We start from the raw sequence: 27847 nt of genomic DNA on the forward strand, positions 1-27847 counted from the left end.
GTTTATAACAGGCAATTCAATTCACTCGTTCTGCAGCTCAACTCGCGTTCTCAAGCTCAACTCGTACTCCAGCTCCACTGATCTGAACTCGGAACTGTGCACATGGCTCAACTCAGGCTCAACTGAGGCGGGGGGCTCGGAGCAGGGTTTATGGCTCCGCCCCGGCCCTACCCGAATGTTTCATGCTCCGCCTCCCGTTGCCGTGGTTAGCCACTCCCCTCGAGCTCTGATTGGCGGCTCACGCTTACCGGCCACTCCCCCTGCAGCTCCTCCCTTCGGCCTTGCCAGACTTGTTGAAGGCCTACCACGTGGCATTTCCAGTCCAAAAGAACACCCTACTCACTGGCCCACTCATCGCAAAACTAACACAGGAAAGGAGACTACCTTACATTTACTAAGAAATAACTATACTATCGCGAGGCTACATGTTGTGGTGCGTCTACCTACGAGGGGGGTTATCCTTTATTCCAAAACCACAACAATATATATATATATATATATATATATATATATATATATATATATATAGGGGTATGCTGAACCAATATATATATATGTTGTGTATACTGTATGTACAAAATACATATATATATATCAGTTATTATGGCACTTCATACCATCAGTGGGGAACCGCCAGTAAGGTGTCCCATTCAGCTGTTGCTGCACTGATGAAGCCCCAATAAGGGCGAAACCAGGTCGTTAACTGTGAGTTTTGCATACACTTGTGACAGTATCTGAATTTAACATCCATAATGACGCACTGCTCCCTCCGGAGCTTGGCAGGCAATGCGGACATGGGTGGCGATGACGTCATGACGTACGCTCATTAGGTTGGAGCGCCAAATTACAGATACTAATATATATGTATATGTGTATATATATATTGTAACGATTTTGAGAAGTGTGTAACGATTTTGGGAAGTGTGTAACGAATTTGAGAAGTGTAACGGTTTTTTGAGAAGTGTAACAATTTTGGAGGAAGTGTAACGAATGTGAAAACGTTACAATGTGAACGTTACAAACGTACGGTACCACCCTGTTAATGTAAATAATGGTCGCAGTCAGCGTCCTAGTTAATTGCATGGAATATACACGCAGGTCACGATATATCTTTTAAATAGTGTATTTCCTTATTCCATGTAGGCTAAGTATGTGTTTTCCCACTAGATTGACTTTGCATTGTATCAAACAAAATAAGCGTAGGCCCTTCCAATTTCCCCAAAACCTCCCTTCCATTTGCCTTCCGCATTTTGGTCGGTTTTTCTCTTCAACCACCATTGGCCACGAGGTAAGGTTGGAGAAGAAAGGCGTGTCTCCACCTCGTCAGAAGAGGGAAGGAGTGAACCGGCCCTAACAGCCAATCAACACCGCGGTGATCGACCCGGTAGGCGTGCCCCCGGAGCCGGCGGCTTGATTTCGGCCGAGGTGATAAAAGCGACTGTAAGGGACTGCTTTGCGAGATGACTGGAGATGAGCTGGAGAGGAGCAACGAGGCTGCACCAAAGAGAGGCGGTGAGATGCGAAACGCTCCAAGCCAAAGAGGAGAGGTACTCGGCAAGGAGACCAGCTTTGGAGAGACGTGCTGAAAGGAGGGAGACGGCCCCGCCCCAAGAAGAGGAGCAGGTGTGCCGAACCAGCGCGTGGCGTCTCCCGCAGTGGATACGGACGGAGGGTTTCCCGCCAAAACCGCGAGGAATTGCGACCGGCGGCCTCCCGACCTTGCCTCCATCTCAAGCCTTAGTCCTTACCTGCCTGCATTATCCCCTGAGTAAGTGTGAACGTCCTGTCCTGCTCGTTTGTCTTGGGGCTAAGTAAAAACGAATAGTGTAAGTTAAGGATTCGCTGTGTCACTGTTTCTTCCATCCTTTGCTTGTGTGTGTATAATAAATCTGTTCTTCCTCCGTATTCTTCTTCTTCTTTTTCATTCTCTTGCGATCGCTTTAGAGATTTCCCGATTGAATATCCGTGGGGCGATCTGGTCAACGTCGGGTGAAATCGGGTTTTAATCGGGGAGTAACTGTTCGGACGCGGTTAAATACACCACCGCTCGGTCAATATAACATCTAAAAGCCGCGTCTGTAACAATATATTGTCGCGATCCCGGCTGTTAAAGGCTTCCAGCCCGGAATACTGACGTTAATGTCCGGGCTTCAAGTAGTCCACGGGGTGGACAAAGAGAACTCAATAAACACAACTGTGTTTTAACCGGCCTCTAGGGGTAGGCACGATGATTTATTGGCTCGATCTCAAAAACAATGGATGGTAACAGAGTGGAATACACAGCACAAAGCCTGCAGGAACTGTCGGCACCAGAAGCTCCAAACACGACACAGGCAATATGACTCACAGTTCCAATCTACGATATCCGGGAATCACTCGTTCTCTTCCGGAGTTACTCACTCTTAAAATACAGAACTATAAACGATCAGCACAACTCGGCTGTCGTGAGGCTTAAAAAATCCCCGTTTTTTCTATTTTCCACTCGACGCCTTCGAGCCACGTCCGTCGCACAAGATGGCGGCCGGCTCTCTCTCCCTCCACCAATCGCGTGCCGAATCGCCACCCAATCGCGTGAGGCTGAAAGGAGGTCACGTGACGTGGTGGGCGGGGCACTAATTTGGTGAGAACAAGGTTGTTTCTCACAGTCCTCCCCACCTAAGTAAAAAACCCGTCGGATAGACGGCGTTTTGAAACCAGTATTTGTGGTAGGTGCAAATCACATGGCAATATGATGGCGGTAATCGTTAACAGGCTTATACAATGAACCAGGTTTATCCACAACACAATATTAAACACAATACACCGCATTAATATCTACCCCACAAGAGTTACACTTCACACAAAGCACAATAGAGAGACAAGGGGGCCAAACTCAAGTTGGGGAAAGCGTTTACAGGAGGGAAAACGGACCGAGGAGCAAGTCTCTTTCGGGAGGAATAAAGGAAATATTGTCATGGGCCAATTGCATGACTGACTGACGATGCCTCCCCGGTACGACAACTCGGTGTCGAACCTTCCACGTCTGGGTGGAGGACATGTTCTTTGGGGAATACTTATGCATCAGCACACCTGCACCATTCACATAGTAGCCTGTTCGTCCCGGCTCGGAGTCTTCTCCCATTTCCCAGAGGATGGCAAGGGTGGGATCGAAGTGCTGATCCTCCACTAAACTGGTTACCGCAGACAATGCGGGAGTGACTTCCGGCCCAGAACTGAGGTCGCTAACCGCCTCGGAGGACTGATCCTCCTCCCCGGATTCGCCGACCGGCGAACACGTAGCTGGGGTCCCCGTGTTACAGGCGGGAGCGGTCCCTGAGGAGCACGGCACCTGAGGTTGGCTTGACGGGAGGCTCGGGTGGACTTCAAGTGACGCAACGTCACCGTCGGGAACTGGAGTCGAGGCGCTAGGCTCCTCGGGCCAGAGTGAAGATATGTCTGACTCCGCCACTCTCTCCGCCTGTTTACTCTGGGATCTAGTGACCACCCCACAGGTCAGAGTCAATGACTCCTCCCTGGCCATGGCATCATTGCCAATCAGCAAGGAGACCCCGGGTACCGGGTAGTAGGGTACCACCGCACAGGTCATTGGACCCGTAAAAATGTCACTCCGGACCTCGAGGAGGGCAAGGGGATACCGGCCAGGAACCTGGTTAATGCCCCGAAGGATGATATACTCGCCGGTATAACGCATCTGAGAGGCCGGAACTACCCCCGCCCGGAGAACACACAGTGTCGCCCCAGTATCCCGAAGGTATTGGGCCTCAAACTTCAGCACCGAATCAGGGCCACCCACTAAGGCTGTCCCTGAATAATCCTGATACAGAGGATGAATGGAATTAGCCTCGGTGGCAGTGACCTCTGTCACCGATGCCACCGTCGTGTGCGAGGGCCCAGTTGATGACCTCCACTGACCTCCCTCCGATTTAACAGCAGGGTTGCCTCGGTAGGCCGGACTAGCTGGGTTAGAGAAGCAGCGGTCTCCACCGTGCCCCACGCGTTTGCAGAAATCGCACCAGGGCCGTGCCCTGGCCTGCAGCTCGCGACCGCCACCAGTGGAGGGCATCGGAGAACCCTTCCCCTCGATCCAGCCGCCGGGCAGACGGGGGGCGGTCTTGATCGCAGAATCCTCCGTCTTACGACGCGACTGCGTGACTTGCAACATTTTGCACGCCAAAACATGTTTATCAATAAGGTTGACGCAGTCTGACAAGGAAACAGTGTCTTTGTCGACAAGAAACAACGCTAAGTCAGGCGGAAGCTGTTGATCGATACGGTAACGCACCAGGAGTTCCGCAACCGCTTGAGGTAACTCAACCTTGCTCCCCTTGAACCATCTCTGCAGCTGTTCCAACAAGACCCGCGAATGTTCCTCATAGGTTTGACTGGACTGACGAGTCCAACTGAAAAAATTACGCCTATAAATACACGCGGACACCGCATAGGCGTTCAAAATCTCGGCCTTCAATTTCCTGTATTTGTTTGCGTCCTCGGTTGCCATCCTCGCATATACCTCCCTCGCCTTCTCAGATAGATGGCTAACAAGATGGCCGACCCACAAGCTCTCATCAATGCCACCGGAAGCCAACAACTTCTCCGCCATCTCCAGATACGCTTCTGGCTTCGTGTCTCCCGTCCAGTCCGGCAAACGAACATGAACAGTTTCCGGGACGCTTGCAGCAGACACCTCTGCCCGCAGTCGTTCAGTCAACATTCGCAACTCATGCTCTCTGACGCGTTCAGCTTCCGCTGCCGCATGCTCTCTCTCTGCTGCCGCATGCTCTCTCTCTGCTGCCGCATGCTCTCTCTCTGCTGCCGCATGCTCTCGGTCTTCTCGCTTAATACGCTCTGCCTCTGCCCTGTCATTCTCCCTGTTATACATGTCGAGTTGTTGAACCGGAGTCAGCCCGGTCCAGAAGGTCGAACGCATGCATTTAGTCATGATGGGATCGCTTCCTAACATATCGGGTTTAGTGACCGGGTCAAGGCTGATTGCGTCGCTCACATCGCCACCCACGTGACTGTCAACATGATCAGGTTGAACTCTCACTTCTCTGGTCGACATAGCTTGGCTACGAGTTATCATAAGACAAGGCACAAAACACTGAGTCTAAAAGGAGGCTGGATCGAAATATTTCAGCAATATCTTTCACCACATGGGACGGCAATTCACCCAGGGGAGGCAAACAATATTGGGGTGGTACACGTAATTCAAACACAACGCTCTGTTGGGGAAATACGACACGAACTACACAATATCACCAACGCACATCAAATTGCCAATGAGAAAAATGCAACGTACAAATAACACGTTTTTTTTTGTTTTTTTTTTGATGTCGGTTTGTTTGGAGGGATCCGGAAACTATTCACTTATCCGGTAGTGAAGTACCACACAAGATAGCGTCCTATGGTGAGAAAGTTCCTCCAAGATGGCGTCTGCTGGTGAGAAGGTTCCTCCAAGATGGCGTCTGCTGGTGAGAAGGTTCCTCCAAGATGGCGTCTGCTGGTGAGAAGGTTCCTCCAAGATGGCGTCTGCTGGTGAGAAGGTTCCTCCAAGATGGCGTCTGCCGGTGAGAGGGTTCCTCCAAGATGGCGTCTGCTGGTGAGAAAGTTCCTCCAAGATGGCGTCTGCTGGTGAGGAAACGATGAGCAGATGCAGGAAGATGTCGTCCACTGCAGAATTCCCGTCTCAGTTCGAATGTCTCTTACTTGAATAATCCTTGGACGAGCAACCCATTTGTCGCGATCCCGGCTGTTAAAGGCTTCCAGCCCGGAATACTGACGTTAATGTCCGGGCTTCAAGTAGTCCACGGGGTGGACAAAGAGAACTCAATAAACACAACTGTGTTTTAACCGGCCTCTAGGGGTAGGCACGATGATTTATTGGCTCGATCTCAAAAACAATGGATGGTAACAGAGTGGAATACACAGCACAAAGCCTGCAGGAACTGTCGGCACCAGAAGCTCCAAACACGACACAGGCAATATGACTCACAGTTCCAATCTACGATATCCGGGAATCACTCGTTCTCTTCCGGAGTTACTCACTCTTAAAATACAGAACTATAAACGATCAGCACAACTCGGCTGTTGTGAGGCTTAAAAAATCCCCGTTTTTTCTATTTTCCACTCGACGCCTTCGAGCCACGTCCGTCGCACAAGATGGCGGCCGGCTCTCTCTCCCTCCACCAATCGCGTGCCGAATCGCCACCCAATCGCGTGAGGCTGAAAGGAGGTCACGTGACGTGGTGGGCGGGGCACTAATTTGGTGAGAACAAGGTTGTTTCTCACAATATATATATATATATATATATATATATATATATATATATATATATATATATATATATATATATATATATATATATCTGTCTATATTATAATAGCCGTAGATGCTTCTGTCTGTCTGTCTGTCTGTCTGTTGGGTGTCTGTCCGGGGTGTGGCTTACTCGGTTTGCAGAGTAGCTCCACCCATAGCTCCACCCATTCTGGGAGAGGCTTCATATAATTATAAACAATATCCACCATTTTATTAACTCGCATAGCTTTGAGGCCTGTTTTGTAGGCCTGTGGTGTCTTGCTCTCTCTCCCAGTTTTATTTCAAATCAAATTCGATATATCATTTCATTTTTCACAGTCGCTAACATAGTTTTAGACTCGGTTGAAAAAAAACGGGAAGAAAATCCGATGAAAGTTGCCCTTTATAGAACGAAATGAATTCTCAAACGCCTGTAACTTCAAGGCCATTGAGTCTCTCTCACGCCTTTATCTCCAATCTAACTCACCATATGATTTCATTTTTATCGATGGTTTTAGACTTGAGAACATTCCACACACGCGGGAAAATGCAGAGATATATTTTTTAAAATCGCGTCATGGTGTATCATACACCGCCCAACATGACACCGACGGCAACGTGTCGATATATATTAAAAATTCGCTTTTGCTTTTCCGTTAATATATATTACTTTTTCGTTTGATGACAGTCGTCACAAAAACGTCAACAGTGATGCCGACATATATTTCTTCGTTTTTATTTCATTCAACATTATTAGCCGGAAGTAAAATATGTTTCAGGAAATTACCGAGAGATATTTCTTCGTTTTTTAAAATTAGTTATGTGCGCATACACTTTAAATAGGTTTATTTGAAATCTTTAATTTTCCACAATATAATTTACTTGCCATTTATCATTTGATGATTACGAGATACTTCCTCTTGAGGATCGCGACAATTCATGCGCTGCGTGGAAACTTCTATTTCCAAAATGAATGAGACGATCGATGAAGAACGCAGACTTGAACAGGATGCAGCAAGAAAGCGAATGAGACGGGCGAACGAGTCCGTCGACGAACGTCAATGCAAACTTGCGGGGTCACCCGTGGGAATCCCACGGGCATGGATGTGTGTGACATTTAGACATATTGAGTTAGATGCTGCACATTCATTTTTACAAAATGGTTACTGGCAAGTCATCAGATCCAGAAATGGTGTAATGAACACAATTTATTTACGCGCAAGCAAGAAAGCAAGACGGGCCGATTTCCGATTCCGACGGGCCGACGGGCGAGACGGGCCGATTTGGAGCAAGAAAAAGAACGAGACGGGAGAAAAACGAGAGAAACGAGACGGGGAAAGCTGATTGGAGAGGCGAGTGAGGAGCGATTGGAGAGGCGAGTGAGGAGCGATTGGAGAGGAGAGTGAGGAGCGATTGGAGAGGCGAGTGAGGAGCGATTGGAGAGGCGAGTGAGGAGCGATTGGAGAGGCGAGTGAGGCGCGATTGGAGAGGCGAGTGAGGAGCGATTGGAGAGGCGAGTGAGGAGCGATTGGGGAGGCGAGTGAGGCGCGATTGGAGAGGCGAGTGAGGAGCGATTGGAGAGGCGAGTGAGGAGCGATTGGAGAGGAGAGTGAGGAGTGATTGGAGGGGAGTGTGAGGCGCGATTGGAGAGGAGTGTGAGGCGCGATTGGAGGAGTGTGAGGTGCGATTGGAGAGGAGTGTGAGGCGCGATTGGAGAGGAGTGTGAGGCGCGATTGGAGAGGAGTGTGAGGCGCGATTGGAGAGGAGTGTGAGGCGCGATTGGAGAGAAGTGTGAGGCGCGATTGGAGAGGAGTGTGAGGCACGATTGTGGAGGAGTGTGAGGCGCGATTGGAGAGGAGTGTGAGGCGCGATTGGAGAGGAGTGTGAGGTGCGATTGGAGAGGCGTGTGAGGGATTGGAGAGGAGAGGAGTGTGAGGGATTGGAGAGGTGAGGGATTGGAGAGGAGAGGAATGTGAGGGATTGGAGAGGAGAGGAGTGCTAGGTGGAGAGAGGAGAGTGTCAGGTGGAGAGAGGAGAGTGTCAGGTAGAGAGGAGTGAGGGGTCACATATTATGTGAAATAAGTAAATTGTGTTCATTACACCATTTCTGGATCTGATGACTTGCCAGTAACCATTTTGTAAAAATGAATGTGCAGCATCTAACTCAATATGTCGAAATGTCACACACATCCATGCCCGTGGGATTCCCATGGGTGACCCCGCTAGTATATATATAATATACATAAACATCTACAGTGCCTTCAGAAAGTATTGACACCCCTTGACCTTTTTCACATTTTCTTGTGTTACAGCCTGAATTTAAAATGGATTAAATTACGTTTTTTTTGTCACTGATCAACACATAATACCCCATAATGTCAAAGTGGAATTTAATTTTTTAGAAATTAATTTTTTTTTTTAATGTAAAGCTAAAATGTCTCGGGTCAATAAGTATTCATCCCCTTTGCTATGACACTGCAAATTGAGCTCAGGTGGGATTTCCTTTGATTTTCCTCGAGATGCCTTTTACAACTTGATTGGAGTCCACCTGTGACCAATACAATTGATTGGACATGATTTCGAAAGAAACAGACCATTCTATGAAAGGTCCCACAGTTGACAGTGCATGTCAGAGCAGAAACTCTTCCATGAAGTCCAAGGAACTCTCCATAGAACTCCAAGATAGAATTGTGAGGAGGCGGATACATCTCGGGAAGGTATAAAACAATTTCTGGAGTGTTTAAAGTTTCCAAGAGCACAGTGAGCTCCATCATTAGGAAATATAAACAACTAGATGGTATTCATAGAATACTCACCCTGCGCAGTCAACTTGTTGCTAGCCAACTCTTCTGTTTTTAAATATTTTTTTCTTTGATCCAATATGGCTGCCAAACCACGTGAGCGATGACATCATAAATTTATATTCTCTAATATAATTGTTGCATAGGTCATGCTCAATACATTTCAAACTGGTCAGACTAAGCATTGTCCCTGTCGAATTATGACGTCACAATTATGGCACCAATGACGTTATTGTTAACAACACCTATTCCCCATATGGAGTTCTTTACAAGAGCCATGTTTCAATTTTTTCCATGCAGTGGTTTTGGAGATAGAGAGGTGCAACATTTTTCGGTTTTTCCAAGATGGCGCCTATACCACATGACATATGACGTCATGATTATCATTAAAATATTCTAAAGGAGGAGGCGCTCCTATGGTGAAAATTTCATGTCCATCAGACCAACAGTTGCTGAATTTTTTTAAATAATGAGCGGATAAGTGTTGTACTTGTCGAATTATGAGGTCATAATGAAAGCACCGATGACATCATCATTAACATATCTTATTCCCCCTGGGGAGTAGTTGATAATGAGCCAGGTCTCAATTTTTTCCATAGAGCGGTTTTGCAGATATAGAGGTGCAACATTTTTCGGTTTTTCCAAGATGGCACCTGTACCATGTGACCTATGACATCATAATAATCATTAAAATATTCTGCAGGAGGAGGCCCTCCTATGGTGAAAATTTCATGTCAATCGGACCAACGGTTGTTGAGAAAATGAATTTTTTAAATGCAGACATGGCACACGGCACACGTACGGCACATGGCACACACATGGCACACATATGGCACATGGCACACGGCGCGCGTACGGCACACGGCACACACACGGCTCACACATGGCACACGTATGGCACATGGCACGCGTACGGCACACGGCACACGTATTCAAGTGAATGCTTAACCCCGCCCGATTTTTGCTTCATGAGCGCAGGGTAACTAGCAGGAGTACCCGGCGTTGCCGGGTGAGGGGGGGAGGCTGGAGAGGGAGGGTTGAGGAAAGGGAGTGGGGTGAGTGGAAAGAGGTGGGGTGTGGAAGGGAGTGGGAGAGAAAAGATATACTACATATACATCTTTTTGGGGGGTGGGGAGGGGGGGGTTTGACAGGCTCCTCTGTTTATGGGGGAGGCGGGAAGGGAGGAGGAAAAATTTACTCGTGCAAAGAGTGCTTCAACCTCAGTGTTGCCCAGGTAAAAAAAGGAAATTGTAATACCCTCTGCCACCATCACCAGGTGGTGCTACACCATACACATTTACATAGAGAATGTACGCTCCTCTCCCGTTCCCCCACACCCTCGAATGAGGCTAGCCTAATGGCGCCATTCCATTGCACAGAACGGTACGGTACGGCACTGTACAGTATGGTTTGGTACGGTACGGTAATCACTGTGTCGTTTTTCCATCGCATAACAGAACCGTGAAAATAGGTGGAGTTATCTGAAGTGATGGAAAAAAAAACGTGACCTCTGTGGTGACGTCATTTCTCATGCAACACTAAACTGTAAACAGCTCCGCAACTATGGAGGAACTTGAATATGTGTTTTACCTCTTTGTTGGGTTTTGGTTTTATCTGAACATGAGTTTTTTTGGGGAAATGTAAAAAGAGAGAGGACGTGTTTGAGAAGGAAGTGTTTGAGAAGAAGCTGAAAGACGCCAGAAAGAGGACAGCTAAAAAGAGAAAGAAACTTTTGCAGACAATTATGAAGACCGACAACGAAGATTTGGGCCTTGTTCGTCGGCGCAAACAAAGAATGAACATACCGTGATGGTTCTGTGACGATTGCGATTGAGCAATCAACGGTCTGCAGTATTGCTAGCTCCACCCATTGGTCCGGGTTTGGGTCACTTGGTACCTATCCATAGCAGGAACCAGATTTAGCACAGGTACCTAGGTAAAGTACGCTTCGCTTAGCAATGGAAAAACGAAAAAACGGATTTTGGTTACAGTACGGTACGGTACGGTACCGCGGTGGAAAAGCGCCATATGTTACCCCCCAGCCAAAGTTTTATTTGTATTTGTACCATGAGTAAAGTATAAAGGTGTTTATAGCTGGAGTACCTGACGTTGCTCAAGCGAAAAAGAAACATTAACATTTGAAATGAGGGCAAATATAATGGAAAAGCAATTACATGCAAATCAGAATCCATCACAAATGTCAAATCATTTTACCTTTTCACTGAATATATGCTGCTGAATGTGCCGTTCATCACGTTTCTGAGATAAGTATGATGATGTTCAGGAAGAAGAAGAAGAAGAAGAAGAAGAAGCAGTACTACCAACTTCGTACACTTCCGGAATTGTTTGATTTTTTTTGTTCAAATGTTTCTTTTGTATTTATTTATGTGAATGTGTACTTGTATATAATTATAACTGTCATTAATCAAAAAGGCTTCGGCACTATAGAGAGATTTTTAATCCCCAAAAAACGAACCTTTTTTTTTTCAAAAATTTTTTTTTGCATAAAACACTCCCAGGCACTCACTGATGAACCTCTGAAACTGTGACGAACATCCGATTCAGCCATCTCTGAGAAAAATGGTGACACACGCACAGACAGACAGACAGACCAACGGCTCTCTTATATAGTACATATGGAACTACCCAGGCTCATCCTCGAGCTGGTCGTCCAACCAAATTGAGCAACCAGGCAAGAAGGACCTTGGTTAGGAAGGTGACCAAGAACTCAATGACCTCTCTGACAGCCAAGGAACTCTGTAGTTCTGAGATGGGAGAACCTGCCAGAAGCAGGTGGGAGCAGAAGCAGAAGTGGGAGAACCTGTCTCTGCAGCACTTCACAAATCTAGGCTGAATGGGAAAGTGGCCAGACGGAAGCTACTCCTGAGAAAAAGGCACACGATAGCACGCCTGGAATTTGTAAAACAGCACATGAAAGACAGAGCATGAGGCAAAAGATTATATGGACTGATGAGACGAAAATTGAACTCTTTGGCCTGAATACAAAGTGCTCCGTCTGGTGGAAACCGAGCCAGCTCATTGCCCATCTAACATCATCCCTACCGTGAAGCATGGTGGTGGCAGCATCATGCTATGGGGATGCTTTTCAGTGGCAGAGACTGGGAGACTTGTAAGGACAGAGGGAACAATGAATATAGCCAAATACAGGCAAATCCTTGAGGATAACCTGTTTCAGAATGCAAAAAAAACTTAGACTGCAGCGAAGATTTACGTTCCAACAGGACAATGACCCGAGCATACAGCCAAAGCAACACTGGAATGGCTTCAGAACCAGAATGTGAAAGTCCTTGAATGGCCGAGCCAAAGGCCAGACTTGAATCCAATTGATAATAATCTGTGGAAAGACTTGAAGAATACTGTTCACCGACACTCCCCATCCAACTTGACAGAGTTTGAGCAAATCTGCAAAGATGAATGAGAGAAACACTCCAAATCCAGATGTGCAAAGCTGATACAGACATAGCCGAGAAGACTCGAAGCTGTAATTGCTGCCAAAGGCGCTTCTACGAAGTATTGACTCATGGGGTTGAATGCTATTGTAAATTAGTTATTTCTGTATTTCATTTTTAATGGTTTGTAAAAATTGCACTTGGACATTATGGAGTATTATGTGTAGATCAGTGACAAAAAATCTCATTTTAATCCATTTTAAATTCAGGCTGTAACACAACAAAATATGAAAAAGTCGAGGGGTGTGAATACTTTCTGAAGGAACTGTATATGAGTCGTAAAGTAGAGTGAAAGAGGAGAAGGGGAGAAGAAAAGTTAGTCATCAGTTGCTTTGTTGTACACAACACTGCACGACAGGTGTTATTTTTGTGTTGCTTGTCGTTTAAATAAACGCGAGTTTGGACTGGACCTGCTGTTGGTTAGATTTTGGTCGATTAAAGATCCTAAGGCTTTTATGACAATGGATCCCAATTGTTGTGGCAAGTCCTTGAGGTCCACCTTTTCTTTTGATGCATTCATAAATGCTCCGTCTTCAGTCATTTGTGAAAATTAGACAAATTACAATGGCTTGGGGACTGTCCTATCTTGGGCAACTTTCCACAACTTAACTTCAACATTGTCATGCTCATCACAAACCCCCAGAATTAATAACGACATTAAAATTGAATTTTGTTCAAAGCTTCATCCTCACTTTGATGGCTTTCTTCTTCACCCGCCGGTAGCGTGAACTGACGTGCATCCCCACCAGCATTGTTGGCGTGGCGACAAAGATGAGCTGCAGCGCCCACAGACGGACGTGGGAAATAGGGAAAAAGTGGTCATAGCACACGTTGGTGCACCCGGGTTGCCGTGTGTTGCACTCGAAGTCCGACTGGTCACCTCCCCAAATCGACTCTCCAACAATCACCAGCACGAGGACTCGGAACAGGAAGATCACGAAGAGCCAGATACGTCCGATGGCCGTTGAGTATTGGGAGATGCCATTGATTGCGTCAAAAAGACCACCCCAATCCATGGAGTACTCTTTTGCTTGTCTTCTTCCTTGTCGTCTTCTTCTTCTCTTCAGCTATACCTTGGGGAAGACATAAAACCGATGTTAAAACTTTTGTTTTGAACTCACTAATTATTATCAAAGATTACTACTTACAAATACTCTCAATTTATTGTTAGTTTTTGCCTTAAATTACTTGTTCATTTATTGTACTTTTTATTAAAGCTAAATTTAATTCTAAAAGACATTCAATTGTTCATTATCTAAAAACTGGTCATTATCAAAAAAAAAATCACTCTTAATACTTTACACAACATTAACCCTTTGAGTACGGATGACGTCCAGTGCCGCAAACCCGCAAAAAGGTTTTGTGTACGGATGACGTTACTACACGTCATCGACTATACCTATAAATAGATCGTCAGTACGTGGTTGCATTCCCGTATCAAAAATGCCAAATTGATCCCGTACTGGGGGTATTTTTATCAAAAAAAATTCTCGTACTCAAAGGGTTAACCAGCATTTGTGGTAAATATCGCTGTCCCTCTGATTCAATTACAATTTGTGGCCTGCAGGCATGATTACAAGATTACAATTTGTGGCAATTACAATTTGTGCCCTGTGTGATTTGCGTTTTCATGGCTTTCGGGGGCACGAATTTTCGCCACACTGTAAGCGAGCGTTGCAGGATGTGTAAACCAGATGTGTAAACATGTCAACTCCGCGAATAATGCAAACGCTTCATTAAATCTATTATTGAAATTAGCAGATAGGCTCAATACGGCATCATCCAATAACATCCCCCACAAAAAATGGGCAGAGTTCCTCCCGCAGATACCCACAATGCTCGCAACCCTACATATACAGATTGTGCCCTGGATCTCGATCATTGTTCTCGTCCCATTGCTTTGACCTGTGTTTTTGACTCGCTCTGCTCATCGTTCAGTCATGGCTCCCAAGCGCAAGACCAGTGCCGGATATGCTTTGACTACCAAGAAGCAGAAGAAAGTGATGTGCCTGAGCCAGAAAGTGGAGCTGCTCAACCGGCTTTTGAGAGGGGAGATTGCGGCCTCTGTTGGCAGGCATTACGGCATCAATGAATCCACAGTTCATTACATACAGAAGAAGGAGAAGGCGATTCGTGAGAAACTTTCAGCAAGCGCTGTATTGAGTACGAAGGTGGTCACCCATGTCCGGAATGTCCACATGGAATGGATGGAGAAGACTCTCAGAATATGGATCAAGGACAACACGCAGACGAGGGACTTTATGCTGAAAACGATGATGCTGAACCATTCCCTAAACATGCTCATCGAGGACGAGTAGGACGCCATTCCAAAAGTTTCCAAGGAGGAGGAGGTAGAGGCAGGCAGTAATGAGGAAAGAGGTGCCGCGGTCCAACCTCATAGACTAGTTCCTGGGCGAGTTGCTGCATGGCATGCAGGCACTTGCGGAGAGGGTGCAAGACCTGAACCAGTCGTGGAGAGAGGTACCTCAAGTTCAAGAGGGGCTTGGATGATGGGCCGCTCCCGTACAAAGGGCTGCATCGAAATGTCATCAGTCATCACCCTGCACTCAGCCCATCACCCATTTCTTCAGCCCTGCTCCCTCCACCTCAAGACCACCTTCCTCTCAGTGGCCTCACCAGCATTCTCACCAGCGTCCTCACCTTCTACCTCTCCTGGCTCTTCCTTAGTGCACGATTTTGCTGCATCATCATTTGGGTCGCCCTCAAAGTTCGAGGAATCCATGGGATTTTAATTAATCACCATCATCATCATCATTATTTGATAGTTGCGTGTGTTTCTAAAATAAAAATTTTCAACGGGATATGATGGTGTTCTTTTTTTTTTACTTTCACGGTACGGTATGGTTAAGCTGGTTAAGGACTTTTAATAAACTGTAAGCACATTCCTTCAATAAATTGGAAATGGTACCTGGTGTTGTCGTTTTTACCTCCGTCACCAAAGGTGGATGGAGATAATGTTTTCACCCCTATCTGTCTGTCTGTCCGTTTGTGAACAAAAGATCTCAAAAAGCTGTGGACGGATTCGGACTAAATTTGGCAGAGGTAGTGTATGTGACAAGGACGAAATGATTAGATTTTGGTGAAGATCCGGAGTCGGATCCAGCTACAGAGGTTTTTAAGTGATTCTTCATCATTGGGAGATAGGGCCAAAAACCGACATATAGCAGGATATCTCAAAAAGTTGTGACGGATTCGGACGAAACTTGGTGGACTCGTTGTGTGTGTGTGACACGAACTAATTGATTAGATTTTGGTGAAGATCTGAATATGGATTCGGATACGGGAGTTACTTAATTTTTCAAGTGATTCTTCACCATTGAGAGATCGGGCAAAAAGCGATACATAACATGATATTTAAAAACGTTATGGACGAGTTATGAATAAACTTGGTGGATGAATTGGGTAGGTGACAAGAAGAAGCCGATACAATTTTGGTTCAGGTCCGAGTCCAGATCCGACCTTGTGGATACAAAATATAAACTGTTTGGTCTGTCGCAGGTATGCTCTCTATACCGAGTGCTGATCATTTTTTTTAAAGGTACAACATGTATGAATCAGGAGTGTCAAGGTTACGGATTAAATGTTCCTAAAAAATGGCCCTAAATGGCCCTAAAATTAATGGCCCTAAATGTTAATGGCAAAACTGGCACCCATTTTTTTCTTAATCAGTGATGTTTCTAGATGTGTTTAAACATGAATAATGAATATGATGATGATGAATATAATGATGAATATAATATATAATATAATGAATATATATAATATAATAATGAATATGATGAATATAATATATGATGAATATGATGAATATAAATGAATATGATGAATATATATGATGAATATATATGAATAATATATGATGAATATATTGTTACGTGCTCCTCCCTGACCCCCTGGTCACGGTGTACCTCCGAGCCCCGAGAGGAGTCATGGCAGAAAAATGTGTTATTCTGTATGTCAAAGATCAATGGAGAAGCCACCCCAATTGTTACTCACAAACAAATATTGTATTAAGATCACACAAGAATAACGGTACCATCAGAGGACATATTGATTGTACTATTGAATACTATTATTGTTGTACTATCAGTTTTGTAATATAGAACTCACTGTGCTCCAAATGAGTGAAGCAAGAACATCCCCAATGTCTCTTGTTCCCGGCTTCAAGCCAAAGTTGTTTCGCTCCAGCGATCGACAGAACGCTGTCCGATCGAGACCAGAATCCCGTTCGGATGGCAAGTACAGTCACACAGCCACAGCTGCACCAAGGCGCCCTCAAGGCGACTGGGAAATCCAAAGGCCCTCCAGGTGACTGGGAAATCACACCCTCGGGTATGCACTTTCACGGCTCACAGTCGGCGAACCGCAAATTAATCTTCAAGCCACGGTGCACATACACACGCCAGATACGTCTGAAAGCGGTGAAAACGGCTGACGAAGCAAAGACCTTGCTCGACGTGCGAAGCGCGCGAGTCAAAATGGCCGACAACCCGTTCTTGAGACGTAACGGCCCGACGATAATTCTCATCGGAATCCACCACCAAAACCCTGACACACAGGTTGATCGGTCACAGCGATGACAACTCTGTCGCAGGAATCCCTTTCCCGGGAACCCAAAAGTTCACTTGTGACTCTTGCTCGCCAACATTCGCTCCAGACCGCAAGTAGCTCGGCTCCTTCTTGTCCGACTCACTCGCTCCGCCATTTTTTCTCCTCTTCCTCTTTGTCGTCCGGTTCCCGATCCGGTTTCCTGTTTCTTTTAACATTAACTTTTTTACCTTTTGAAAACAGTTCATGAACAATAAACCTTTCGAAAATAATAATAATAATACATGGATTCAGAAATATTTACAGTGGATGCAAACCACCACAACGGAAGTGAAGAATCCGTAACACTTCCCCCCCCTCAAGAAATAAAGTTTGAACATAGTGAAAACTTTATTTGTAGGCAAAACTCTCCCAACAAACAAAAGTAAACTCACACCCAAATCATCAATCCCCGTGAGCAACGATAATCAATATTTCCCAAAATAAAGCAACAAAACGTCAAACAACCTACAGAGATTTCCAAAGTTAGTTCACACTGGACAAAGCATCAGCAACGACATTGTCCCTGCCCTTTGCATGCTCAATTTCCAAGTTGAACTCCTGCAAAGCCAAACTCCATCTCATCAACCTCTGATTTTTATTTTTCATTTTTTGAATGAAGGTTAAGGAGTTGTGATCAAAAATCCAAAGTCAAGCAAATCTATAGCACTTTTTTAGGGAGCTGAGAGCCAGGTTTCATGGTGGTTGGGTGGTGAGGCCTGGAAGTATTCACTACATGGATGCCTTTAGGAACGTGGAGTTCACGGTTAATCCGTGTAGGAATCTTGGCTCGGCTGCTCCGCAGCATTCAGTGCTTCAAACTCTTCCTAACTTTCATAATAATCACGGTTGGAGCGCTTGTTGCTGTAGTCACGTGAATAGCGGTCTCCTTCTCGGCCACTACCCTGATAATCATCCCTTCGGGAGCTGCCGTAACTCTGGGAGCCTCCATAATAATCTCGACTGCGGCCACCACCAAAACTACTACTTCCACCCTGGGAGCCATAGCCACCCCTGAAACTACCTCCACATTTTCCTCCTCTGTAGCCCCCTCGATGCCCATGGCCTGCCTTCTCTACTATTAAGGTCCGACCATCCAAATCCTTGCCATTCAAATCCTTTTCTGCATCTTTGGCATCCTTTGTGTTTTCAAACGTGACAAAGCCAAACCCTCTTGACTTTTGCGTCTCCCTGTCTTTTATCAGCCGCACTTCCAAGAGTGGTCCATATTGGCCGAAGACAGAGTCCAGAACAACTTCCCTTGTTATGAAGTTCAGTCCACCTACAAAGAGCTTGCCAACATTGCCTCCATCCATGACTTGTGTGTGCTGACACTTAGTTTTTGGGTACCTGACAAGACGTGCCTGTGCAAAGCGTGACGTCAGTACCTGCCTCTTCTCTACAGAGCGCTTCCTACCCATAGCACGAGTCGCGGCACAGGATGGAAAAATACCCGGAATCTTCTGCTCTAACTGTGCAGTGTTATTTTCCATGCTAGGCTTTTCAACAAACACAGGGTTACCAGAGACTTGACCACCGGCCAAATCATTCCCGATAACAAAAGATATTCCCTCTACAGGTAGAGTGGCTTGTAACCCTACGGTGACCGGTCCTGACACCAAATCAGACTTCAAATGGTTGACATGAAGTGGGGCTTTAACACAGCCACCAACCCCCTGTAAAAGAACACTAACACCAGTTGCCGTCTTCTCTGACAATGGCAAAATGCCCTCAAGCATCAAAGATTGATGTGCTCCTGTGTCCCTCAATACCCTAACAGGTCTTTGGTTAGTCAAGTTTCCATCCAGTGACACAAACCCTTCTGAAATAAAAGGTTTGTAACCCTCTTGAACAAGGTCGTTTTGTGATGCCGTAACTTTGGCATGGGAACCTTCACAAGGCACTGTCCTCCAAGGACGATTTCTCGCATTTGCCAATGCATTCGGAGTTGTACTAGTCTGACTCCGCTCCTGATTTTTCCTTTTCAGGGCATAACATTGGGACATCAAATGTCCAGGTTTCTTGCAAAAAGCGCAAGTAGGCCCGGAGGAAAAACTTGTCGTCTGCCTCGAGCCCCACAGAAGATAAGTCTGTCTTGGAACTGTAGTCTTCTGATCCCGATAAGTCGCGGTATCAGATTTGTCCTCATAGTCATCTCTAGGCCGCCTCCATGAATCTTCGTTCTCCGCACCGGATGTACCATAACTCCCCTGGCGAACTCTAGGCGGGAAGTTAGGTTTGTGGAACCCCATCCTGTGTGTCAAGGCATAGTCATCTGCCACGGTTGCTGCCTCATACAACTCTGGTACCTTCTTTTCCTCCAGATGTACTTTAATGTCCTCGTGGACACACAGTTTGAATTCCTCCACCAAGATCAATTGTCGCAACAGTCTGAAGTCTTTCCCAATCCCCTTCGAATCACACCACCGATCAAACATGGTTTCCTTCATTCTGGCAAACTCCACATGTGTCTCACTCTCCCACTTCCTGGCATTCCGGAATTTTTGCCGGTAAGCTTCAGGGACCAATTCATAGGCTTTGAGAATGGCTTTCTTCACTTCCTCATAATCTGTACATTTGTCAATCGGTAAAGCCGAAAATATATCTTGAGCTTTACCCACCAAAACACTTTGCACTAACATAGTCCAGGACCCCACAGGCCATTTTAGCATTTCAGCCACTTTCTCAAAGTGTAAAAAAAACTTGGCTACCTCCTTTTCATTGAAGGGTGGAACCAGCCTCACATGTTTACCAACATCCCAGGTGTTCTGACTAGTTGGCGAACCAGCCGGCATGGATGCTACCAGCCGGCATTCTCCCATTAATTCCAGCTCCTTGAGTTTAACGTCCTTCTGATACTCCATGTCACGTTCCTTTAACTCCCTTTCGGCTCTCCTCTCCTCTGCTCTTTCCTTTTCTCTTCTTTCTTCGAGTTCACTTTCAGTTCTCCTTTCCTCGAGTTCCTTTTCAGCTCTCCTCTCCTCTGTTCTTTCCTCTGCTCTTCTTTTTTCTTCAGCTCTCCTTTCCTCTGCTCTTCTCTCCTCGAGTTCTCTTGCAGCTCTCCTTTCCTCTGTTTTTAACCTTTCCTGGCTCTGCAGTTGCATCTCCATTTTCCGGAGCTCCACATTTTCTTTTTCCTCGGGTAACCAATCCAAGGCTACCTCTGTCCATGTTCCCTGTCCCACCAGAAATTCTACCACCAATGTCTGCATCTCTGCTTTCTTCATATTAACTCGGACCTCCAAGTTAAAATGTCTGGCCAATATCAAGAGTTCCGATTTTTTTAACGCTTGGAACTGCACCTCATTAGGGGACGCCGCAAACTGTTCTGCGTCAAACACCATGGTGACTATCAGTTAACACCTGTTAACCTTCACACAATTTTTTTTCCATTTTTTTTGAAAAATTTGGGAATGTTAGAAAAAAATTCCAAATTTGGGAATTTTGGGAATGTTAGGGAATTCTATCCCAAACTAATGTTAGGGAATTTAATCCCAGATGAGGATCCCAATTTCGAGCCCCCGAGCCAATTTGACGAGCCCCTAATTTCTGTTACGTGCTCCTCCCCGACCCCCTGGTCACGGTGTACCTCCGAGCCCCGAGAGGAGTCACGGCAGAAAAATGTGTTATTCTGTATGTCAAAGATCAATGGAGAAGCCACCCCAATTGTTACTCACAAACAAATATTGTATTAACATCACACAAGAATAACAGTACAACAATAATAGTATTCAATAGTACAATCAATATGTCCTATGATGGTACCATCAGTTTTGTAATATAGAACTCACTGTGCTCCAAGTGAGTGAAACAAGAACATCCCCAATGTCTCTTATTCTCGGCTTCAAGCCAAAGTTGATTCGCTCCAGCGATCGACAGAACGATGTCCGATCGAGACCAGAATCCCGTTCGGATGGCAAGTACTTGTAAGTACAAGTACAAGTACAAGTACAAGTACAAGTAACAAATCAAAGTCACACAGCCACAGCTGCACCAAGGCGCCCTCAAGGCGACTGGGAAATCCAAAGGCCCTCCAGGCGACTGGGAAATCACACCCTCGGGTATGGACTTTCACGGCTCACAGTCGGCGAACCACAAATTAATCTTCAAGCCACGGTGCACACACACACGCCAGATACGTCTGAAAGCGGTGGAAACGGCTGACGAAGCAAAGACCTTGCTTGACGCGCGAAGCGCATGAGTCGAAATGGCCGACAACCCGTTCTTGAGACTTAATGGCCCGACGATATTTCTCCTCGGAATCCACCGCCAAAACCCTGACACACAGGTTGATCGGTCACAGCGATGACAACTCTGTCGCAGGAATCCCTTTCCCGGGAACCCAAAAGTTCACTCGTGACTCTTGCTCGCCAACGTTCCCTCCAGACCGCAAGTAGCTCGGCTCCTTCTTGTCCGACTCACTCGCTCCGCCCTTTTTTCTCCTCTTCCTCTTCGTCGTCCGGTTCCCGATCCGGTTTCCTGTTTCTTTTAACATTAACTTTTTTACCTTTTGAAAACAGTTCATGAACAATAAACCTTTTGAAAACAATAATAGTACATGGAATCAGAAATATTTACAGTGGATGCAAACCACCACAACGGAAGTGACGAATCCGTAACAATATGATGAATATGATGAATGTAATATAATGAGTATGATGACATTCTAGATGTGTTTAAACATGAATACCAAGAATCTACCCAAAATTTTGCTTTTTTTTACATAAGCTCACAGACTATAAGGTAAGGATCCTTGGTCCACTTGTGCCTCATTCACCACAGCATTTTCACTGAGGCCATATTTGAATCTACCTCATTCTCCTAAACTATGCCTCCATTGTGGTTGTGGTGACGCGAAAATGCAGCTGACAGGCCGCGCAAAAATTATCCTTCACCTGTATTCTGTATTCTATATAACAACCTGCATCATCATATTCCAGCTATGTCAACTGACTTCATGATGTTCTACTCCCTCCATCTTGGTTCCTCCCTCCATCTTGGTTCGTTCCTCCATCTTGGTTCCTCCCTCCATCTTGGTTCCTCCCTCCATCTTGGTTCCTCCCTCCATTGCTGCATTTTACTTGATCAGATATTTACGTCCGCCATCCAAAGTGTACAGAGGCGGTGTATTCACCTCTGTTTGTCTGCTGTGAGCACGATATCTCAAAAAGTTGTGGACGGATTCGGACGAAATTTGGTGGACAGGTTGTGTATGTGACGAATTGATTCAATTTTGGTGAAAATTTGAATCCGCATCCGGACACGAGAATTTTTATGCCTCAGCCGACAAAGTCGCCGGAGGCATTATGTTTTTGGGTTGTCTGTCTGTCCGTCTGTACGGGCTAAACCTCGTTTTTCTCAGCAACCATATGTCCGATTGAGACGAAACTTTCAGGTAGGAATGACACCCATGCAGAATGTTTTTTGAAAATTGTGATGTCATAGGTCACGTGGTATGGCAGCCATCTTGGATTAAAAGCAAATAATAAAAATATTATTTCTCGGAAACCACTTCATGGAAAGATTTGAAACTTGGCACATTGTCAAGTACTCCGAATGGGGGGAACAAAATCATAATAATGCTGACATCATAGGTGAAGTGGTATAGCAGCCAAAAATGTTTATTTAGAAAAATCCCTTCTCTGAAACTGCTTCACCGATCGATGTGAAACCTGTCATATGCTGGTGAAAATGTGATACTTGAAAATTGGTGAAGGGATTTAAATCAAAGTTGTTTGTTTTTAGGACAGTGAACGAGGACATCTACCTGTTGTGGGACTATGTGGAGGCATATTGGCGACACAGTCGCATTGTTCTCGTTTTCTTTTTTATCTATAGCAAAATCTCTCAAAACGTTATGGACAAGTTATGGCAAATATGAGTTGGTGGATGAGTGGATGAGTTGAGTTGGATAGGTGACAAGAATAAGCCGATTACAGTTTGGTTAAGCTAAAGCCCGGAACCAGATCCGGCTTATCAGTACGATACAAAACGTAAACTATTCAACCTGATGGAGGTATGCTCTCTACCGAGTGTTGTTCTAGTTACAGGTAGCCTATAGTGTCTATCCTCAAACATAAAATCCTTAATAATAGGCAATGAATAAGGAATCGTAGACTGATTTCAGGTATGACAGGAGGGCCGCTCAAAATGTTCTCGGAACGAGTTACACATCTTGGACTATGAAGAATCTCTTTTTCTAGTACAACATAAACCTATATCTAGCTAGATATGCAAGAGGATCACACAGCAACTACATACCAGGACAACACAAAAGTGCAAACTTTCTCGGTACCTTTGCCTCGTACTCCAACTGTGGTGCGCGAGCTGCAGATATACCTCCGAGTGTGTAAAACCTACTTTCGTCACACCCAGAATGACGTATGCACTATGCAGTGTTCTTCACAAATGCTTTCATTCCTCCCACGATACCTGAGTTTGCTTGTCGGCACAAGCTCTGCACAAGTCAGGTGAACATTCCACAGACCAAATAGTTAAATCAGGGAGATACAGTGCAGATTACGCTGTACTTTCCATAAAGGTCATCTTGTTTGTCTGTTTGTCAACAGGAATCTCAAAAAGTTGTGGACGGATTCGGATGAAATTTGGTGGAGAGGTTGGTTGTCAGATAAGGAAGCCGTGATTAGATTTTAGTGAAAATCCGGATCTGGATCCGAGAAGTTTTTAAGTGATTATTCCCCCTTGGAGATAGGGCCAAAAACGACATGTAGCATGATATATCTCAAAATGTTGTGGACGAGTTATGAATAAACTTGCTAGATGAATTGGGCAGCTGACAAGAACAAGCCGATTCGATTTTGGTTCAGGACCGAATCCAGATCTGGCCTATCAATGGGATACAAACCGTAAACTGTTTAGCCAGGTGGAGGTGTGCTCTCTACCGAGTGCCGTTCTAGTCGTCGCAGTTCCGGTCATGCCCATGCTCTTTCCATTTTGTCGGCACTGCTGAAATAATCACAGTTAGGCAGATAATGCACGACATGGTTTGCCATTGCTTAAGTCAGCGAAGGTTTGGGCAGGAAGTTGTTTAGGGTATTGGCACATAATGGTCTTCAATTTCCGGAACGTGGGATTTATTCTGTCGTGGTACACCAGGGAATGCTAGCAGACAGGCCATGTCCGGATTGGTGTCCCTGCGAAGGATGATGCTTCTCTTGTATACAGCACATTGCTGCGGGGTAGCATTATTGGCTGAGTGTGCAGCTGTGTGAAACTGATGCAATGCCCTCTGTAGGTTGCATCAGGAATTTGTAATTTTGCCATGGTGCTGACGACAGCTCGCTGACTCTTCGAGAAGGACACCTGGGGGTCTTTAACATCCACCAACTAATGCTGGCAGACAGAACACCCGGCTTAACATCCATCCTATTGAGGATTCACTGCCTGCTAAACACTGGAATGACCTTTAATTACCTTCGCAAAAGCGGAAGGTTATGTTTTGATCGCTGTGTATTTATTTGTATGTCTGTGTGTGTGTGTGTGTGTATGTTATTCGCATAACTCAAAAAGTATTCAACCGAATTGCATGAAATTTGGTGGGATGATTGGTTATTATACGGGACACATTTGATTAGATTTTGGGAGCAATCGGGTCAAAGGTCAAGGTCAAGGTCACGAAAAGGTCAAAATCGTATTTTTACCATAGCGCGGTCAATTTTTATCCAATTGGCATGCAACTAATGCCAAAATGTTCAGAATTCAATGCCCGATCTTGTGATATACGACATGACCCAGTGAAGACATTACCCTTGTTAGCGGTTGGGGGTCAAAGGTCAGGGGGGTCACGACCTTGCAAAATGTGCGTTTTTTGTCATAACTCGGTCAATTCTTATCCGATTTGCATGAAATCAGCACCAAACTGTTCACTGTTCTGTTCCCTACACTCCCATGCCAAGTACAGAACAGTAGCTGCGGCGAAGGTATGCGCTCTACCGAGTGCCCGTTCTAGTTTGTTCTTAATTTGTTCAATACATGTATGCTTACCTAAAATGGGGGGAGTGAACATAAAAATGCTATTGTTCTACAATGGCAAAACATATATCCATGGAAATATCAATAAATAAAAGCTGACCTACTGTAATCTTGCCTCATATTCATCTTTTCATCTCAAATCCAAATTTCTTGAGTATGTAGCGATAATAACAAATTCGGCTTCACTGTTCCAATACTTATGGAGAGCACTGTATACTGTATCTGTATGTATGTATGTATGTATGTATGTATGTATGTGTATATATATATATATATATATATATACAGTATATATATATATATATATATATATATATATATATATATATATATATATATGTATGATGTATGTATGTATGTATATATATATATATATATATATATATATATATATATATATATATATATATATATATTGTTACAGACACGACTTTGATGTTAAGATGGGCCGAGCGGAATGGCCGTCGTGTCCGCACAAATTACCCGATTGTACTCGAACGTTGACGAAGCCGCGCCACGCTGGCTCAATAAGGAAAAAGAAGACACACGGCTGGATTATAATGACAGACACCAATGTTTCGATTCTCAAGTATATTCGTACGGAAAGGTTAGATTACAGGGGCTAGAGGTATATCACAGGAAGACAGGCACTTAGACACACTCTTATATTGACCCCGGACAGACGACAGATAAACGGGACAACGGCTGACTCACACGGGGGTTGATGGCAGGGAAAGGCAGGTATCGGTGGCTCCAGGTGCACCTGGGCTCGGGGCAGAATCAACACGGTTCGGTCCGGTCCAAAGATGCGGGGAGGTCACAGCGCTCGGAGGTAACGTTCTTTCACAGGCGGGTTCTCTTCCTCTCAGCGATCGCAGGCAACGTTCTTTCTCAGGCGGGGCGCATCTGACTCAGCGCGCGCAGGTACTTCTTTCTCCAGCTGGGGGCGCATCTCACGTCACGTCCGCTAAGTCGCCACGTATATCCGGCGGGGAGTGACATGCCCTCGGCTCGTTAGCTCCGCCCCAGATGGAATTGGTCCGCCCTTCTGATTGGGTGCGGGGGGGTTACCAGGCTCCGCCCTTGACGAGGAGCTGACAGCCAGCCCCTCCGTGGTAACCCCGTGGAGCGCGTGGTCAATGGCGCTAATCGAGCCGGTGTGAGGACGCATCCTCCCCCGCGCCGCCGCCATCTCCTCTGTTGTTGTTGTAATTGTTGGGGAAGAAGATGGAAGGAGGTATGGGACAGGTCCTAAACTCACTACTGGTGCCATATAATCACATTCTGGTGCAACGAAGAGTCATAATTAATGGAAACGAGGCCTTAACTGACATAGACTAAGAATAACTAGCAAGATGTCCGAAAGTTGTCTACGTGTGGTGCGGTGGACCTGGGCACGACATTTAATGGGGGAATAAGGGGAAGGTCGGCTCTACTGATTGTTGTTTACAGACAATGGGACTAGGGAATGGGGGATTGGGGATAGTTGGGGAGTATTGGGGAAAATAGGGGAATATTTACAAGCGGATATGGAGGCCAAATTCCATATTCGCAACATTGCACCCTTCTCTACCCTCGGGGCGTCCCGACCCGATAAATTTTTACCTAGTTTAGTGTGGCACTCAGATGTAGTCCCTCTACTATTAACTCTACCCTGAGTGCGACAGTTTTACAGATGTTCACAAATGAGTAAATATGTCCCCCTGCGACGTTGCACCCTTCTCCTCACAGAAACACACCCACAGGATAACCGAATCCGGAAAGAATTCTCAAACTACACATACAGCCGGTAGGGAGCATTATTTACAAGACTACGCTGCTATTTACACTACGATCCAGGACCTGTTTTTGGAGGAACACATGCAGATGTTATGCATAGAGAGAGCGCGCTTGCCAACATCGATACACCAACCCACGAGTGCTCTGTGGCCGACGGCCTTTAATAACGTGCAGAGCACCCTTCCCGAGCATCAAAAGCACCACCCCACCACCAATCGGTGCAGTCACCATTGTTCATTGGAATAAAAATAAATTCGACAACCCCTAACCCTGCAGGTGTCTCTTGCTCTTCTTGTGGTGCACTTGGTGTTAACTAAAAGTGGTTCACCTGTATGGCATAGGTGCCACGTTGACCCATAGGTCCATCCCCGGGTGGTGCTTGGCCGCAAACGAACTGCGGTCCATTGTGGGTGGCCACAAACATTGCGGTCCATATGGTGTATCGATCCCGGCAGCAAACAGCGAAAGTGCAGGCCCACAACTGCGCAGCCAGCACCTCTCTCTCCTCTCTCTCTACCCCAAAGCCAGATCCTCGGAGGTGGGAGACAAAAGAAGAAACAAGTGAGTAAGGTGGTAAGGGCGCAAAAGTGCACGCAATATAAGGTAACGCACACTGGGGGCACATGGGAACCAGGTGAGACAGGTACGTTCCTATCGTACGCCCCCCCCCACCAGGTAACCTACATGGCCCCTCCCTTACCCCTTACTGTATCCACACAACACAACACTACCCATAAGCATCTACTTTACAAATCGACAAACATCCCTACTGTCTTCCCCGTTCCTCCCATAAACCAAATTCGTCTTCTCTCCCTCCTAACCAATCAAATTTGCCATTTTCAACTCTCATCAAAATTTGCCATCTCCAACTGAACATCAAAATTTGCCATTACCAATTCATC

At 45.7% G+C, this 27847-nt stretch overlaps 1 protein-coding gene across 2 annotated transcripts in view; it reads right to left on the reverse strand.

Annotated features, from left to right (window-relative positions):
* The window catches only part of LOC137421946 (gap junction beta-2 protein), a 31612-nt gene extending 8066 nt beyond the window's left edge, over positions 1 to 23546 (reverse strand). Inside the window, exons 1-2 of one of the 2 annotated variants that reach the window (XM_068108546.2) lie at positions 23470 to 23546; positions 13259 to 13639 (exon numbers count right to left, since the gene is read on the reverse strand). In XM_068108546.2, coding sequence (XP_067964647.2) covers positions 13259 to 13582 — 324 coding nt within the window. In that variant the 5' untranslated portion in view covers positions 13583 to 13639; positions 23470 to 23546. Of the gene's footprint in view, positions 1 to 13258; positions 13640 to 23435 lie in introns of both variants that reach the window. The other variant, XM_068108547.2, reaches the window with a different exon arrangement.
* Between the last annotated feature and the right edge of the window lie 4301 nt (positions 23547 to 27847).

Source organism: Myxine glutinosa, chromosome 2, assembly GCF_964187855.1.
Source record: "Myxine glutinosa chromosome 2, kmMyxGlut1.1, whole genome shotgun sequence".
In the NCBI taxonomy this organism is placed as follows: domain Eukaryota; kingdom Metazoa; phylum Chordata; class Myxini; order Myxiniformes; family Myxinidae; genus Myxine; species Myxine glutinosa.